This window comes from Polistes fuscatus, unplaced genomic scaffold (genome assembly GCF_010416935.1).
Source record: "Polistes fuscatus isolate 324 unplaced genomic scaffold, CU_Pfus_HIC Scaffold7, whole genome shotgun sequence".
Classification (NCBI taxonomy): domain Eukaryota; kingdom Metazoa; phylum Arthropoda; class Insecta; order Hymenoptera; family Vespidae; genus Polistes; species Polistes fuscatus.
Window position 1 is genome coordinate 9598969 of NW_025113151.1, and position 18624 is coordinate 9617592.

The window sequence follows — 18624 nt, forward strand, 5'->3', positions numbered from 1 at the left end:
CAAATTTCTTATCGTGTCTTTAATCAGTTCGAAATGTAGTTCTGCTTCCTTCTGATCGTAAAGTCTCTATTAAGATTACTTTTTAGAAAATGAATTACAATTTTTCACAATAATATTATTTATATCCCTTTAAAAAATGCAACGATTAACACATGAAAATTATTTCAATCGTTATTCTGCTTTTTCATAACTTATTATCCGCTAGTAACGACAACAAAAATTTAATATTTAACATACAAAATTCTTTATTTACATACTATTATTACTATTAATAGTTTTTATTATTATTAGTATTATTGTTATTATTATAAACATTTGCCAAAATTTTCTGCAGCATATAAAAATAAAAATAAAAAATTCACACAAAAAATGATTTATTTTATAAAGATATTAATAGAAATATTGACTTTGTAAAAAATTAGAGTTCTTTTATTGTAGGAAAGATAATTTATATAATTTCTTATTACGTATGTATTTATATTGCAAAGCATATTAAATCAAAATCGTTAATAGCCCATTGTGAAAATTGTGAAAGATCGTTTATTGGACAAAAGATAAGAAAATGTATTGATTTTGAATTCATTGTAGATCTGATATATATACAGGATAGTCAAAAAAAAGAATTAGATATTTGAATGGTTTATAGTACTTACCAAGACAAGTAAAAAATGTTTAATTAATTTGGGTCCTAAAATATTCTACATTGCCTACGTTCGCTTACGATATCGAACACTCATAAATAGTAAAAGTTTAATTACATCGAAAGGGTTGATTATGGGACCTCATGTTAATTAGATTACTCATCTCGGTGAGTACTATAAGCCCTTCAAATATCTAATCTTTTTTTGCCAATCTTGTATATATAATATTATTGGATAAGTAAAATAAAAAGCAATTTTTGCATTTCAAATTGATAAGAAGGAAGCACGTCTATGCAATTCTAGATATTTAGTATACGATATACCTAGAATCACCTGATGATTAATTATCCATGGTAATTAATCCTGATAATTCACCTGATAACGATCTATGATAATTAGTCGTGTGTTCACCGACAAACCAAACTAGATAATACTTCAATGTAATTTTTAGTGTCATAATAACCAATCTCAGCCCGTCTATCTATTTGATACGAATAAAAATAAACATGATGATGAAGAAGAAGAAGAAAAAAAAGAATAAAAAGCATAAAAAGCGTCAGGTCACGTATTTGTTCAAAGATTATCCATAACCATTTTCGAAATAACGCGCCTTTTAGAGAAATATCACGTGATCGGGGATCTTTAAAAGGAGGGAAATTTGAAAGAGATAAAGTTATTAATGGTGACCAATGCACGCTTTAGAAAGTTATCGTTTACATCTTTGCATTATTTATAGTAAATCATTGCCAATATTCTTCCGATTAAAACGAACGATGCTAAATATGCATGTAGAAAACGATCCGTGTGATGCTGTGAGAATTTTTACGATTTGTGCGTGGGTTATCATGTATCATAAATGAGATACTAATTGTCTCTTTTATTATTAACAAGAAGAGGAAGAAGACGACAAAAAAATAGACAAAGAAAAAAGAAAGAAAGATAAGAAAACGGTTGTCAAAGCTTTATTAAGTACGGCTGACATAAACGAGAAACAAATAGTTGTAAGTAAACTCTTTTTCTCTTTCTCTCCCTTTCCCTTTCTCTCTCTCGTTAGCCGTCTCAAACGATACACAAATAAGCGGTATGAGTATAGGATATGTTTGAGGGAATATTGGAAGACCAAATGTAGGATAGCTTCCTTTGCTCCCAAAAATATACCATTTCTACTGACAAATTTTCGAAGAAATATAAACAAAACAAAAAGAAAAGAAACTGGAAGATAAAAATAAGACGATTCAATTTTAACAAGAATCATCTACGAATAAATGCTAATAAGAAATAAATATAAACAGCAATGCCACTGGTTGTAGGTACACTTTAATAAGAACTTTAATAAGGGGCCGTTGATTATAACGTGTTCGTTGTTCGTTGTATATTATTCAGCGAATATAACAAAGAGACACACAGAGAAGAAGAAGAAGAAGAGCATTTGCAGTTGCGAAGAAAATGCGGAAAAAAAATGTTTATGTTCTTGTTTTATCTTACAATCTAGTATAGGCTTTAGTTATTTCGAATATTTTTTGCCTTTTTTTCTCTATGTTTTTTTTTTTTTTTTTTTTCTTTTTCCTTTACTGTACACACGATAACTTAGGATGAAATACAATAAATGTGATGTATAATGAAAAAAAAAAAAATAAGAAGAAAAAAAAAAGAAAGAAGATGGAATATTGTTATGGAAGAAATGAAAAGAAGAAAAAGAAACCATTAAAAGCGATTAAACATATATATAAAAAAAAATAAAAGAACAAAAAAAACATTTAAAAAAAAAATAAATAAATAAATAATAAATAATAAATAAATATATAAATAAATAAAGAAGGATAAACTTCAGAGTAAGCACGTTTGTTCTCGTAATAATTATTATACAATTCATAATTTTTGTATTTTTGTCAAATATTAACCGATCGATCGAGAATGCAAAATGCATTACGCCACTATTGCTAACTATTATATAATTATTACAAATAATAATAATAGCTACTACTGTGTATAAATATGAATATATAAGAATAAATGTATTAAAGAAATCTTGTAATTCAAGTACCTGCTGTGCTTGGAAGACATTTTGAACTTTATAATTTTATCAGTACTAAGTACGACGTAGTATTTTGTGCATTCTTTACGATTTATAAATATATTAAGGAACACACCCATAAAGGCATCGGATTATTAATAGCCTCACTAATCGAGAACTTGTAAAATTCTGTGAGCATATTAATATATTTATCCTTTAAATAATAGTAATTAAAACAGTACACCTCTGTGTAAACTATTATTCCTGTTATTATTCGATAATGCAATTAAAAGGATATAATATAAATGACCATGTTTCGCAGCAGTCAAGAATAAAAGCTATAACGGACTGTTGCAATATATTGTCTATAATGTTTGCCTCTTTCATAAGATCCCCAAACAAATGTGTTTCAATTTTCTTTTTTAAAGCCAATCTTATTAATATAAACACAAATATTTTCTTTTTTTTTTCTTTTTTTTTTCTTTCCCTTTGTTTTATAATTTTGTAAAATCAATTATACAAACAAATGGGGGATCGTTTAATGTTAAGATCATCGAAATGTCTTCATTTTAAATTTGATAATAAATTAGTTTTATGTATGTTATTACATATTTACTACACGTATAATAATTATAAATTATTATTTTACATGGTTTTTTAATAATTTAAAGAATTGCATGATAATTACAGAATCCAGTACTTTGTTGCCAATTGAATTAGGTAATGTATGTAAAATATATATATATGTATCGATAATTATAATAGTGAATTAAATCGAACGATTAAAAGGAAATCATTTTATGATTCATTTTATATAACAATGATTTATATTATAAAATAAATTGTAAAATGAATATTTGTAATTTTTTGATAAAGTCCGCCATTGTTATAATTACCTGTATGCAGGTAATTGAAGATGGTTGAAAACAAATGGTAAACATTCCAATACGTCAAAACATTTCATTAGATTTAAGAGTTTAGTATCGTTTGTAATTAATAATTTTTAAAAAAGTTGTTTCTAAAGTCGTTCTTATGGTTTTTAATAAGTATTTAAGTTTAACTTATAATTTTAAAAAAGTTGAATACAAATATAAATCAATGGCATAATATATAACCTCAATGGCGAAATGTTTGATTGAGTAAGTGCGTGATTAAATGTCATTAGGAAACGTCATTATTACACATTAGTCTTCCACGTTAATATGTTCTGATGACTGAAATACAAGCAGTTCATAAACATTTTATTCCAACAAACAAAATGTATAGTACGTGGCATCAACAAGTGCTTGCCCTAGATGCAAAATACAATGCACAACGTGCAAGTAAATTACCAACATTAGGTGGGTATTATCTAAAAGTTCTATTATTTTGAATAAATGATAATTTAAGTTAACGTATCATAATGTTTCGTTTTTATAAATTATAGGTATGCTTTATATTCGTAGAAGAAATCAGTTATTAAGAGAAAAACTATTTAAAGAACACGATATTCGTACACAATATTTAAAATTACGTTTAGATTTATTAAATAAACGATATGGAGAGAATATTGAACAAACTAATATTGCAAGTAATACTTTACAAGAGGAAACGTCAGATAATCTACCAAAATCTCATTTCGTTCCAAAAAAATCAACCGCAGAGAATTTTGCTTTTACCGGTGTTCATCATGTTTTTGATCAACATACTGCAGCTGTGATAATGCTTAAATTTGCCAATAACGATAGGTCCAGATTAGGTTGTGCATCTTTAGATGGAACTCTATCTATATGTGAAGTTATTAATACACCACCGCAAGTACTAGTTGTACTTGAAGGTCATCAGAAAGGAGTTACAGCCTTCGATTGGAGTATCAGTAATGATTTGATAGTATCATCTTCATTAGATGCTACTATTCGTCTTTGGAAAGTACAAGTAGAACCCAAATGTTTACGAGTGGTTAAAGATCCACAAAATGCAGAAATTTTTTGTTGTGCGTTTATACCAGCTAATAATAATTTAGTAGTAACGGGTAATTCACACGGGCTCATTCAAATTTTAAATGTATCAACAGGAATCTATACGCGTGGTGGTTCATGCAAACTCGGGGAAAAGGTATATTATTGTAACCTTTTTCTTGACTTATTTAAAAAAATATGTTTATATATTTTTTAATTATTTTTATTTAAGGTTTTATCATTAACTTGTGAAGAAAGTGGTGGTTCATTGATATGGGCTGGAAGCGACAGAGGTACCATTACTTCATTACAATTCGAGCCTAGGAGAGGAAGACTTTATAAATTGCAAAGAGTACAGAAATTAAGTGGTATGGTAACAGGACTCTCTTGGCGTTCTTGGCATTCAAAAGAAATACCATGGCCAGTATTTTTGGCAAGTACTGCTTGCAATGCAGTATTATTGTATTGCGTTGCAGATAATCAGGGTTCTTTGACATTGTTGAAAAAATATCCTATTAAACACAGGTATTATTCTTAAGTGCTTTTTTCTTTAGTCAAAATTATCATATTAATTATTATATCATAATAATTTACAGACTTCATTGTATAAAGTCTACGTTTTGTCCTCAAATGGGAGCTTGTTTAATAGCAACTGGTTCAGAAGATGGTGCAATTCATCTTTTTGATTCTTCGAAGGATGGTAAAGCTGCAAGAGTAAATCTACTTCATGGTCACGCAAGACCTGTACTTGCTCTTTCATTTAATTATGATGAATCTTTTCTCGCCTCTGCGGATCATCAAGGACTTATTATTTTATGGCGCAATCATCAACGTCATTTGTAGTCATTATTTAATTAATATTTTGGTTTTTGTATTTAATTATTAATATATTATAATATATAAAACTGATAGGAGAGAATGAGCAATTTATTGCTTGCTAAATAAGTATTAATAGTTATATGTATATAGATATATCGCAAAAATATTTATGTACATCGATTAAATGTACAACTAAACCGAAAAACAGTGAAAAACTTAGAGTAGTAGATAATTTATTTTTAAACATTGTAATTATATATACAAAAGAAAATAAGCAAAGGACGACAAGATCCCTCAAAAATGTTTTTCACCTAAAATAGTTTACTATTAATTTACACTTTATGCAATACTTTTCAGAGATTCGTTACAAAATTGATCGAAATACAACTATATATCTCGTTCTCATCACAGATCTATTAACAATATATAGATTAACACTATCACGTTGCTTCGTATAAACTGATTTGTCAAATAACATTTTGCCGTTGCTAAAATAAGCGTTAAGTCATGGTAGAATTCTTTTTGCTGTGATGCTTAAAAGAAATGCTTTTACCTATAATTAATAATATCAAGAAAAACATAAAAGTGATACAGTAAATAGATAAATGAGCATTGATCGTGATTGACTGGGTAAAGTGTGTAGCGAAATTTTAATTAGGCTGCTGCTACTGTTGGTAAAGATTATCTCGTCTATTAGTTGATTAATTATATATTTAACATTTTTATTATTTGTATTATTAAATATGATTAATAATAAATCATGTATTATCAAAATAATGGCAACACAAGATTTATGTTATATCAATTAATCAACTATCAGACTTATCATCTAAATATATAAATATTTACATGTATTACAAAGTTACTTATAATAGTTTTGTCATAGCATAAACAAATATGTTGCTAAATACGAAGTATACTGTTGATAAAGCCAGTAATCTTAGATTGTGCAACATATTTGATATTATGCTAGAGCACCTTATAAACATATTATAACACATTTTTTTCTTTGTACATCATGTGTATGCAATCATGCAACTACATATATTGATAAATTCTAACAAAATGTTATATTCCTTTCTAATAACAAACTATGTTTAGCCATCTGTTAACTACACATGATCATTATTGCACAAAATCTTGAATTTAAATTTTAATTTCATTATATAACACTCGCTTTTAAGTATGTAAATGATTTATGTATACTGTACATAAGCACACTGAATAGCCCTTTCTTGACTATTATCATTATTTTGAAATGTTATAATTTTTGTTATTAAAATTTAAAGCCTGTGGTGTTAAGACTGAAATGAATAGAAATAGTACTTATAAAATAGGCACAAAATTGCTCGATGAATGAAAGGCTAAAGAGCTGTCCACCGCTCAAATATTACAGTACTTTCAGTTTTTCTATATCATTTGGCAAAGTCTATAGCCACATTAAATGATTACTTGTAACCATATAATTCTGTTGTTTTTGTCTTTGTAGCATCCTATATCCGAATCAATCCAAAAACCCATTGGTATATACTGTACATTACTTTTGTTACATTTACATTTTAATACTAATTTTTATATATATACAGTCATAAAATATCGATATTGCAATAATATCAATCTCCTCGGCACCAATTACCACTGCACTTCCACAATGAATTGTTTCGGACGGACTTCAATTAAACTGATTTCCTCAAAATATCATTGTGCACTATAAATTGCTTCAGTCAAGCGTTAGAACGCTACATTTTTAGCAGACTCAATTTTCCTTTCATTGTCATTTTTTTGATACATTTTTGACGTAACTGGATCATTATCCACTTCACATTGAAAATCCTCTTGAGGCACCTTTGGTAAAGTATTGTCATCTACCAAATTTGACAAATTACATTGGTCTTCCGTTGTTACTTTCATATTTTCCAACAAATTTAATGTATGCGTTTTTTCAGTTCTTGATAGATCTTCCTTATCTTCATATACTTGTTTTAGAGGAACGAAAGTAGTATCTACTACATTATTTCCTGCTAATAAATTTAATTTTAGGCGATCTCTTGTATGCCTTAATTCTCCTAATTGATATTGTTTAAAATGTTCATGCTCGTTTGTTGTTTGGCTATTAGTATTTTCTTCTTCCTGATTACAGTCTACTTCGTCTTGTTCTTCTACATTTAACGATGTAGAACAAGCTCCAGGAAAGAATTGACTAACATATTTACTATCGCTGGTTGGAAATTGAAACGGACGATTTGAACTACTCACATAAAATTCTTCATTACCTGTAAAGAAAAGTTCTTTCTTGAGTAAAAGTAAAATCGTTTGGGTGATTCATTTTATACATACCAGCTCGATTTATATCTTCGTAATCCAAAGAATACATATCTAATCTCGGTTCATTCATTAGTTCCTCCCAATCTGTAAAATTACATTGTTCCAATAGATCAAAAGATATTTGAATATCTTTATACTGATATTTTTGTTTATGTACACATTGATTTTATTTTTTAATATATAATAAAAATTAACCTGTATACGAAGTTGGTTCCCATGTAGTGGTAGCTGTACCTTGGATGTCATTAGCTAATGTTTCTTTCGGATACTCATATACACAATGATAGCGTTGTTTCTTGAACCATACACTCTTCTTTTGATCCTAAATAATTTATATTATTGGTAAAGTTGTAGAAAAATGTTATTAAATTACGTCTATATTTAGTACAAGACTAGCATGTGTAGCAAATAAGTATTATGCGCTAAATACCTCAAATTAAATCTGCAAGAGAAAGGGTCACGAGAAGGAGATTAAAAGACATGCTTTGTTCTGTGTTTAAATGATTGACACACCTACCAATTCGTCCTAGCAGCAGATGTAAGAAAGAAGAATAATATTTCGTGTAAAATGTTATCTATGGCTTTCGTTTATCTATGTTAGTAGTTTCGATAATGTGTATTACTTACTCCGCTTTTTAATGTTTTATCTGGAGACCTTAACGCAGACCTATGCGGTGCTAATGTTGCATTCCAAGCAGATGGTGTGAATTCTTCTTCTTCTTCGTCTTCCGCATCAACCTCTTCTTTTGAGTCATTCTGTTCTACTCCTATTTTTTCATTGCTCATAGTACTTCTGATTTGTAATTGTTCCGCATGTGGCTCACTGTATCTCTGTAATAATGCAAATCGTATTAACATAAGTTATACAATTTTTACATTAAGATACATAATAAAAAAAAAGTACATACCTTCCAAACAAATTCACCCGAACTAGAGCTGTTGTCCTCATCTTCCCCTTCTTCATCTCCTACTTCATCATCGTCTTGACTATCCCAATCACGTTCTGTAGCAAAACTTGTAGACATTAAATCATCTTGTAAAGGTAAAGGTAAAGGTAACGGAAAAGAAGAAGGTAATTGTTGCCATTTGGTTTCTTCTTCAGGACTTGGTAATGGTGCTCCTCCAATAGCGATCATAGCATGAGGTTTATCATCGAATGTGTGTATCGATGATGAACTATATTCAACATTTTCTTCTTCAGAAATGTCTCCATTAGTTGTATCATGATCATCATCTTGTAATTGCTTTTCTCTTGATCCCTCTAACAATATCATTTTATTTGTTCTAGTATCAACTAACAATACATCTTCAGATGGTACTGATTCTTTAGATACAATGGATGCGTCTCTTGAATTTGATAATAAAGACTCGGAAGTAGCAGTACTTTCTCGTTCTTCTAAAATAGGACTTAATGGTGTTCCATAAAGATTATATCTAAACAGAAAATATATATTGCAAATGTAAATTTTATTATATTTTTAATAATTAGTATAAATATTCTATTTACCTGATAGAAATATCTACACTGCTAGTGCTTCGATCTGGAGATTCTTCATTCTCATCATCGTCCCAACGTTTGTTTTCAATATCACTGGATATAGAAGAAATTTCTTCATCACGAGGTTCGGACGGTTCCACTATAGGCATCTGTGCACGTGGAAGTTTTTCTCTAAGCTCGTTTCTAATTGCTGTGACAAATTCTTCTTCCATACCAAAAGATACATAGGAGTTGTCGCTACACAAGCTCATCGTAGAGCTATCCTCCTCCTCATTTTCATGTCCATTTTCATGTCCATTTTCATGTCCATTCTCATCTTGTATATAATTTTCTGTACCTTCATGCATATTTCTTATATTTGTATCAAGGGAAGAAATGTTGCTCTCTTTGGAATTTTTTGTTACATAACTATTTGTATCGTCATAGTAATCACTAGATGCTATAAAATCACCATTTTGTATATTACTTGTGAGTTTTATATCTTCGTCTTCCATAAGATCATCCTTATTTAAATATTGAATGCCAATTTTTTCGTCTTGTTCTACATATGCATTTGTAGTAATTTCGTTTGATAAAATACTATTGGTATTTTGACCTTCTATATCTGTTATATTTGAATTGTCATATTCTGCTTTACTGTTTGTGTAATTCGTTACTACAGAATTATCAGATTCAGGAAGTACTGAGTAATATTCTGCATCTAAAATAGTATCGAGTTCTAATAAAACCTGTAGCTGTTCATCTTCGGTTGTAGGCACATGTGTAACAGATGTGTCATGAGAACTTGTTTGATCACAAGGTGGACACATACTTTCTTCCTCTTCACAGGATTCTTTGTCTCTAAAACCAGAATCTGAACTTTGCTCATCATCAGGAGTAGATAAATGTTTTCTTTCTTCGTATTCATTAATCAGAACTTTACGAACGATTCCTATATCTTCAGTATTTGATAAATCATTAAGGTTGTAGACAGAATTTTCCTTATCAAATTGTTCACTATCTTCTGCAACATTAGTAGACATAGAAAGTTCCAAAGTAGCATTATTCTCTTGATTTATGGCGGGTTCTATGAATTCTTTAAATTCACCTTCATCTGAAAATCCTGGTATTTTATGTTCCAATGCTGAATCAAGCGCATGATTCCAAAGGAGAACGTCTACCAAATTATTCTGATTAGTATCAAGATTTTGAAATGAGAAATTGTTAGAAAAGCAAGATTCGTTATTTTCATTATTAATGGTAGTGTTATCAGATTGAGTTTTACTGTTATCCTCCAAAACTTCACAAGAAGACTTGCTATCAGGAACATAACGAAGAAGAGGAAGATTTGGATCACCTTTAGATAATAATCTTAATATATGTTCTTCGCTACGTACACTGTCTGCACTTGTATTTAAAACAGAAGGATTATTACTAACAATAGAATCTTCTTTAGAATCCAAAGATAACCTTAGGATCGGTGTTTGTTCCTGATCCATAGTTAACGTCAAAAGTTTTGGCTTTTCTGAATTGTTTATTGATTTAGTTTTATTAGAAACATCACTTTGTATAGGATTTCTTAATTTTCTTAATGCTTCATCAAATTCATCCACAATCATGTTACGTGTTAGATCACTATCACTGCCAGTGGTGGATAATCTTTTCTTAAGAGTTTTCTCTGTCATTTGCGTGCCCATAGATAATTCTCCATCTGATTCAGGATCAATATGTACGAGTACCATAAGATCAGTTACAGATTTAGATTTTTGCTTAACTTTTTCTGTATAAACTCCTCGTTCGATTCTTCCCCTCCAACTTTCTTCTTCAGTTTCAGATCCTGATTCCTGTGTCATATTAAATAAATTTTCCATTTTCATAACATTTTTAACCGGTTCATCTGGTCCAAGTCGGAAAGAAGATTGTAATGTTTCTAATGGTTTCTCATTGATCACACTTGTCCAATGATCAGAATCAATACTGCCACGAAGATTTTGTAAACTAGCACTTCGTGTATGATTGATTGATGTACTTGTTTGTAAATTTTCCCATTGCTCAAAATCTTCTTGTTCTATATGCTCGGTAAGTAAGTTTTGTCTTATGTCATTTAAAGAAGGCCTCTTTTTTGCATCTGTATTTAGACATGTGCGTATTACGTGTAATATATTGGAGGGACTATTTTCAGGACAGTTATGCAATGGCTGCACATTGTTTAGTGAAAAATCAGTTTTAAGAGATAAAAGCATTTGTATAACTTCCTCGTCGCACATATTATCATAAGGTCTATTACCCCAGTTAATAATTTCCCACAAGAGTACAGCATAATTCCATATATTTGCTTGTAACGTAATTTGACGAGTTTCAATAGTAGTATCAGTACAGTCTAAACTCTCAGGTGCGGACCACCTAATAGGCAAAGCACGATCTCCAACTATGTAATAATCTTCAGGATATTTTTCAACACCAGTTCCATAATCTCCTAATTTTGCAGATAGATCTGGAGCAACCAAACAATTTCTTGCCGATAAGTCGGTATGCGCAAAACCATGATTATGCATATGTTGTAAACCAGCAGCTATTTCCAGTGCCATTCTAGTGGGAACATTTTCTTTTAATAGTGCTTCTTGAGATTTTTTATCATGATTTGATAATAAAAACCCTTTAAGATCACCGGCAGGACAAGACTCAAAGAGTAATAAATATGGATCGGTTTCTAAGCAAAAACCAAGTAATGCTAAAACATTTTGATGGTGTAATTTAAGATAAGGTGTAGCCTCTCCTAGGAACCAAGCTTTCTCTTTCATCGTAGCTTCTTCTGCCAAAATTCTTACAACAACCCCACCATTTTTCAGTGCTCCTTTTGATTGATCTAAATCTGCTCGACCTTCTACAACTTTGCCAAACCAGCCACGTCCTAGTTCTCTTAAGTATTTTAATTTTTCTCTAGGTACATAAAGATCTTCGGCTTCGAACCATTCCTTACAAGGCTTTTGTAACATAGCATTATCTTCATTATATTCTCCCGTAAAAGATAAATGTGAAATGGAAGATGGTTTTGTTGGGGAGGGAACCTTTGGTCCTGATATAATTCGGTCCACTGGTAGAGGTTCAAATTGTACTCTGTCAGTCAATGCTATCATGCGTGGAACATCTATGGCTAAACCTTCTACTGATTGTTCAAATGGTAACTCTGGGCCTGTGCTGCTTCCATTCTTGAATTCCTGAAATAAAAATGTTACACTTTTGCTATTATTTTTTATTTATAAAACTTTATTAACTTTATTTATTAAATTAAATATCATAATAAGAAGATATTGTGCTATATAGGCATATGAAATGTAAATTATTATGCGTATGACTGATTCAATGATCGATTTAATATTTTCTAATGAATTCTAACTTGTATTATGTTTAATATGATTTGAAACATATACAATGATCGAATAAGGAAAAGAATTTAAATGCATTGATAAGCAAATTATCTCTCCTACGTATGCACTCTATAAAAATAATTCAGCATAGTATCAATAAAATAACATTATTTTAGGTATAAATACAGCTTGATAATTCCTAAATACTACCAAAAGTACAGTTAGCCATTCTAGGCATTTACTAAATACATGTAAATCATAATAACAATAATTAAATGAATTTAGATTTACATTGTGTTTATTAATAAACACAAGCGCATTGCAAACATAACATATTGCTTATGGAATATTATTCTCTTCTAAATGGTAATTTGATTTCTTAGTAATACAGTCCAAAGCAGTTCATAAGAAGACCTATAAGAATAGCTTCTAACAGACATACACAAACTATTATATGAGAAACCTGCATTTTGTAAAATTACCTGTTTACATTTTCCTGCTTTGTCCTATAAGAAAAACAGATTCAAAAAGTGATGTTAAGACTATATCGAAGAGAAATTTTCTTAACATTTTCAACAGATATCGAATAGTAAGACGAATAAGAAGAAACATTACCTGAAATCCAATAGTACGCCGAGGTCTCCTGCAGCATAAACATCCAACTATAGCGAAAGCAGCAATGGTTAAGCTCAAAAGAGTAACCGTATATCTTATCCAATAACGTTCCCATTGTAATGATTCTTGATCGTTATGTGAATCTGTCAAAGTAATGAGAAAGAATAATCATTAAACATTCGAATGAAATTCGTTGAAACTTTCAAATGTAATTAATTTCACCTGTTAAATACGGCGTTGATAGAGGATATGCTGTGAGTGTTGGTAGACCCACCCAAAATAGCCAATATATTTTACGTAAATGTCGCATTGCGCACCGAGGCTTTTTAATATGTTTTAAATAAGCTACGTCATATTGAACATTCTACATCTACGTCCATTTAATCGAGAATAAAGCTTTTAGAAGCTACTGCGTTCCAATTTCATGACACACATAATCGCGTTCTCTTCTTCTTCTTCTTCTTCTTCCTCTAGTTTTAGAGACCGATTCTAAAATCGTCGTATCCGTGTAGTACCTGCGCTGTAAACGAGTTTCCCTTAACGTATAGTACGATCTATCGCCGTATGCGCTTGCGATTTTAGCCGCGGAAATGCAGCGTGTCGACACATGGAATGTAGACATGCACCTTTCAAGAAGGCAACCTGGCTCATGGATATGACATCTATCCGCTAAGCGGATACCACTAAACGAAAGACACTGAAAGCCGAGATGGTAGAACGAGACAGAGATAAAATGGGTTACTTGGAAAGGTAGGCGTATGAAATCACCGCACTTATAAAACCCACTTCAATTTCCGCCCCACTATCCTCTCCCTTCTTTTTCTATCTCTATCTCTATCTCTACTTCTCTTCCTTTCTCTTTCTTTCTCTCTCTCTTTTTATCTCTTTTTATCTCTTTTTCCACTATCTCTCTTTATCTCTTTCTATCTTTAACAGCACTGTCACTCATTCGTCCTCCCTTGATACTATTTCTTACTCGTATCTCTCTTTGACTGACCCTTGACACTATACTACCTTGTGCGTGCACGCTAGGTAAATGCATCATGTAACACTAATTATATATGATACACACGAGTGAACACTCTCTCCATCTGTCTTCTTCTGTCTCTTTTGTTTTTTTTTTTTTTTACCTTATTTTCACCGAATTTCTTTTCACGATCTCCACTTTATTTTTCAATTATAAAACTTTCTTTATCTGTAAGATATTTGTGTGAATAAATTCTCGTTATTAGTTTTTGTTTTTTTTATATAAGGCATACTTATTGTCTTTCTTTTTTTCTTGGATGAATAAAATAGGCGCACTATTTGTCCATTATTTACTGTATTTATAATTTTTGTTACTATTTAGATTTATTATTAAAATTCTTCCATTTGTTTGACTTTTTTCGTTTTATTCAAAGGTAAAGTCTAAAACAATTTGTTTTATTGTTAGATACATTTAATATCTCTGTTCGTACTTATTTGCATTGTGATCTGAATTTAAGAGTACGGACCTGCATGTCATGTGATAATTAATTCTTGTATGTCGTGTATAATGTCGTAATTCCTATTGGAATGATTTGTATTTAAAAAAAATGCACAGTCTATGTTAATTTATTGTCTTACCTTGAAAAATTAATAAAAATGATTTATATATTTACTTGATTGTGTTGCTTACATTTATATAGCAGTTATGTGATTAAATGAACTTTAATAGATTATTAACTACTGATAAAAAAAAGTGATCCGAAGGAGAAAGAAGAATAATGGCGCAAAAATCAAAATTAGAGTTTTGCACGCTATCATTCGGAGTATTAAAGTATTAATCCTTATCGGTAACTTATCGACATGTACAAATAGTTGGAAACTTATCGACATTACATCGGTCGGTAACTTATCGGCATATACAACAGTCAGTAACTCAGAAACCTGCTAATATTTCTAATTTTTCTATTACCGACGGTCGTTATTTTAAAGGTAGAAAATTACCGTTACCGACGGTAGATAAGATAAAGGTAGATCACTGCTATTACCGATATGGTGCTTACGGTCATTTTAAATATACAAAACGTATGCGCATTATTCAAATTCATCTAACGTATAATTAGATATTTACATTTCGAATTAATCAGATTTATTAATAAGATGTTAGTAATTTTATATCAATTTCTAGCATATACTCTCACATGAACATTCTAATGTAATTATTTATTGCAACTTGTCTATAAAAAAATATCTCGTTTACCCATATAATATGCGTATACATTAATAATGCATTTATAATTATTGTTATTTTACAGTTCGTAATATCTTATTTTTAAGACTTTTTGAAAAAGTAAACTCAGTCAGTTGCAATAAACCTTACGAGTAAATAGCACTAATCATTTCAAAGATAATTGGTAGAATTAAAGACGTTCGATGGTATTGGAGGCCTCTGCCCGGTAATATGGTCATGGTCATCCAGGCGAATCACCCCAGGGCCTTATTCTGTACCTGACTTAGCTTGACTCACGAAGCTTCAGTGGTTCTCTATTAATGGGCATATGCGCACGTTTTAAAGTAATATTTTTTTTTTTTAAATAAAACAATACGTTATTTATATTCTAAAATAAATTTAAACATTTCTAATTGGAAAAACAAAAAAATTACAAATATTTAATGTACGCAATATGCGTATAAAATATGTTTTGAATGATACCCAAATAAAGTTACGAATTAATTGTTTTAACCAAGTTAAACGAACAAAAAATAAGAAAGAAGATTAGTAGTAAATATTACTGTTAATTAATAATCCGAATAAATATATGAATAAATATGAATAAACGTGAACGCATTAAAAAATAAACGTTTTAACAGTCTCCGAAATAAATTAGTACAGAGATATGAACCATATTTGATAAGTTTAATAATAAAATTGATTCGGTCATTTAGTAGGCTGCCCTGACCTAGTTTCGATCGTAACTCCTATCTCCGTCAAAGAGAATAAGAGACTGTGTCCTGAAGTAGTGAAAATCGCCGCAGGGAATTGCCGCCCTCCGAGAACCTCGTATGTATTAACAATAAAAGAGAAAGAAAGAAAGAAAGAAAGAGAGAGAGAGAAAGAATCCGTAACACATTACGTAGTCTTTACTAGCGTTTATCAACACATCTATACTATATCTACAAAGTTTACACATATCTTTTAATAGTCAATTAAAACGCAAAAACAAAAGTAGGATAAATAATATTAACGCACCACTAATCATTATATTATACTATATTTATAAAATTTGCGTAAATTTTTAAAATTGAACGCATTGCTGACCCGATTAATGTATGCAAAAATGAAATATGTTTAATGATGGCTATATTAATGATTGAAATATTAAAAATTGTTGAAATATTGATAATAGGAAAATTTAAATAAATACTGTTAAATGCGATAATTAATATTTGAATAATAACGTAATTGGGGTTGGATACGAAAATACTATTATAATTATGATTTAGTAGATTGTATAAATAAACACAGTCATTCGAAAGAAAATTGAAAAATTTGAATGACAAGGTATGATATCATACGTTGCATCAAATGAATTAATTGATGGAATGAATATTTCATTAGGAATACAGAAAGTTTGATTTTGTGATTAAGATGAATAGATGCGCAACCTCGAGATCGATGATTTTTGATCGAACTAGTCACAGTAGAGATGGTCAACGACTTTGATCACTTAACAACGAGACTGCGTCTATTTCTATAGATATACTTGGCGGATATTGTATTATATTACGACGAGACAGAGGAGGTTGCGTAGTCAATGATGCGAGCTGGTGAAGTGCGAGGTCATCTCCATGGACTCTCCTTCAACGATTCAACTCGTGCACTTGTCTACTATAAATGCAGACCTTGTTGAATAAAAAGGAATAAGAAAAGATCCGCGCAAGGACATTCCTACGAGAAAGAACAAAATAAACTATTCGTAAATACTTAAATCTTACTTCCGAGAATTTCTAATCAATTTGAAATACTATTTTTTTTTTTTTTGGTTTTGTATATTTCATTTTGATTAATTTTCATTTGTTATATAATAGAATATCAATTAAATAAAAAATATAGCATCAACAAAATGCGATTTTATTTCTCTGACGTTTATTTAATTATAATATTATATATGGGCGAGTTGAAAAGTCTTGAGCTTAACATAGAAACCATTTTTTCGGTGTCAAGCTTATTTTTATCTTAAAGAAATAATATAAGTTTTAGTTCGTTAAGGTTTTTCAACCCACCCTCGTATATATGTGTCGGGTAATTTTGAGAAAGTAGACTAATATAATTGAAAAAATTAATAATAAAATTGAAATTTTAAAATGATTCTAAAATATGTTTTTCGTTGTAGAAGAATTTTGAAGCTTTGCGTTACAAGCAATTACCAATTATTGAAAATTTACAGTGAGAGTAGCAGCATGTACGAATACTTTCGCGATTCACTATAAATGTTTTGATTATTTTGTTAGGAGTTTTTTATACGATGACAAAACGATGCAAATTTTCGCAATAATTTAATCAAAATAATGAATAAGTTGTAAACGGACAAAGAGATATTCACATTTTAGAGAGCTTCGATAAACTTCGAAATAACTGTTGCGTAATACACGAGAAGCCATATATAAGAGGGAGAAAAGAATACAATATCGATGAGTCAAATGCTTTTACGTAAACGTTAAAGCCAATTTTTCTTACACATTGTTCTTCTTTTACCAGTATATATATATATGAAACATTCTTTTAATTTATTAAAATGATTCTAACGAAGAGAACGGGTATTACAAACGACGTGACTCTGTTTAATTTTATTAGTTTCCAAAGATATGATTTATGGAGTAAGAACATGACTTATCGATTACAAACATGAAACATAAATAGGAACAAGTTAGAAAAAAAGTAAAGACATTTTATGGGCTTCGTTATATAGGCTTCTCGTTACAGAGATTATGATATTAAATACAGAGTTATTTAATAAGTCGTGCGTTACAAGAACATGTAATTACGAATAAGTTAATATATGGTGTCTGATAAAGAAAAAACTTGTTTTCATTTAATTATTAATTATTGTAATGTTTCATATATAGATTACCTCTAATTGGATCAGTATTTTGATACAAACTTTTAATTAGTATTTAAAACAAATATTCTATATTATTATATCAATTACAATCAGAATGGAAATTAAATTAAAACAAAAAATTCCATACGTTATTATATTAATTGGAATTATAAGTATATTACAGGTAGACATATTTAATTACAATTCCGGTAACAATAAAACTCTCGTACTACTTTCGTTTTAATTCTTAAACTTATTTACGTAACTCTATAGATTTTCTTTTTATATATAAACTCAAAATAATATATAAATAATACAAAACTGAAATATATAAATATTAAATACAAAAGTTATATGTATTA

General features: G+C 29.7%; 2 protein-coding genes across 7 annotated transcripts; one reads left to right on the plus strand and one right to left on the minus strand.

Annotated features, from left to right (window-relative positions):
* Positions 1–3528: 3528 nt before the first annotated feature.
* Positions 3529–5849, plus strand: LOC122524495 (WD repeat-containing protein 13-like). The gene is made up of 4 exons (XM_043646815.1): positions 3529–3995; positions 4082–4749; positions 4825–5117; positions 5189–5849. Exons 1-4 carry the CDS (start codon positions 3866–3868, stop codon positions 5433–5435), a joined length of 1338 nt encoding a protein of 445 aa, XP_043502750.1. The 5' UTR covers positions 3529–3865; the 3' UTR covers positions 5436–5849.
* Positions 5850–6419: 570 nt separating this feature from the next.
* Positions 6420–14565, minus strand: LOC122524494. 6 transcript variants are annotated; one of them, XM_043646812.1, is made up of 11 exons: positions 14456–14564; positions 13419–14391; positions 13197–13339; positions 13064–13087; positions 9244–12431; positions 8645–9170; positions 8364–8567; positions 8254–8262; positions 7932–8058; positions 7749–7820; positions 6420–7684 (listed from the first exon to the last, which is right to left on the minus strand). In XM_043646812.1, exons 2-11 carry the CDS (start codon positions 13504–13506, stop codon positions 7143–7145), a joined length of 4923 nt encoding a protein of 1640 aa, XP_043502747.1. In that variant the 5' UTR covers positions 13507–14391; positions 14456–14564; the 3' UTR covers positions 6420–7142. The 6 variants fall into 6 exon arrangements, 4 of the variants coding, with proteins under 4 accessions (XP_043502747.1, XP_043502746.1, XP_043502749.1 ...); XM_043646811.1 differs by having other exon boundaries at positions 13419–14564; XM_043646814.1 differs by lacking the exon at positions 13064–13087 and having other exon boundaries at positions 13419–14564.
* Positions 14566–18624: the final 4059 nt, after the last annotated feature.

Coding starts and splice junctions, on each gene's coding strand:
- LOC122524495 (XM_043646815.1), top strand. CDS start 3,866: ATGACTGAAATACAAGCAGTTCATAAACATTTTATTCCAACAAACAAA. Junction 3,996..4,081: donor AAGTAAATTACCAACATTAG/GTGGGTATTATC, acceptor TATAAATTATAG/GTATGCTTTATATTCGTAGA. Junction 4,750..4,824: donor CATGCAAACTCGGGGAAAAG/GTATATTATTGT, acceptor TTTTTATTTAAG/GTTTTATCATTAACTTGTGA.
- LOC122524494 (XM_043646812.1), bottom strand. CDS start 13,506: ATGCGACATTTACGTAAAATATATTGGCTATTTTGGGTGGGTCTACCA. Junction 13,340..13,418: donor ATCAACGCCGTATTTAACAG/GTGAAATTAATT, acceptor TTACTTTGACAG/ATTCACATAACGATCAAGAA. Junction 8,568..8,644: donor CGGGTGAATTTGTTTGGAAG/GTATGTACTTTT, acceptor GCATTATTACAG/AGATACAGTGAGCCACATGC.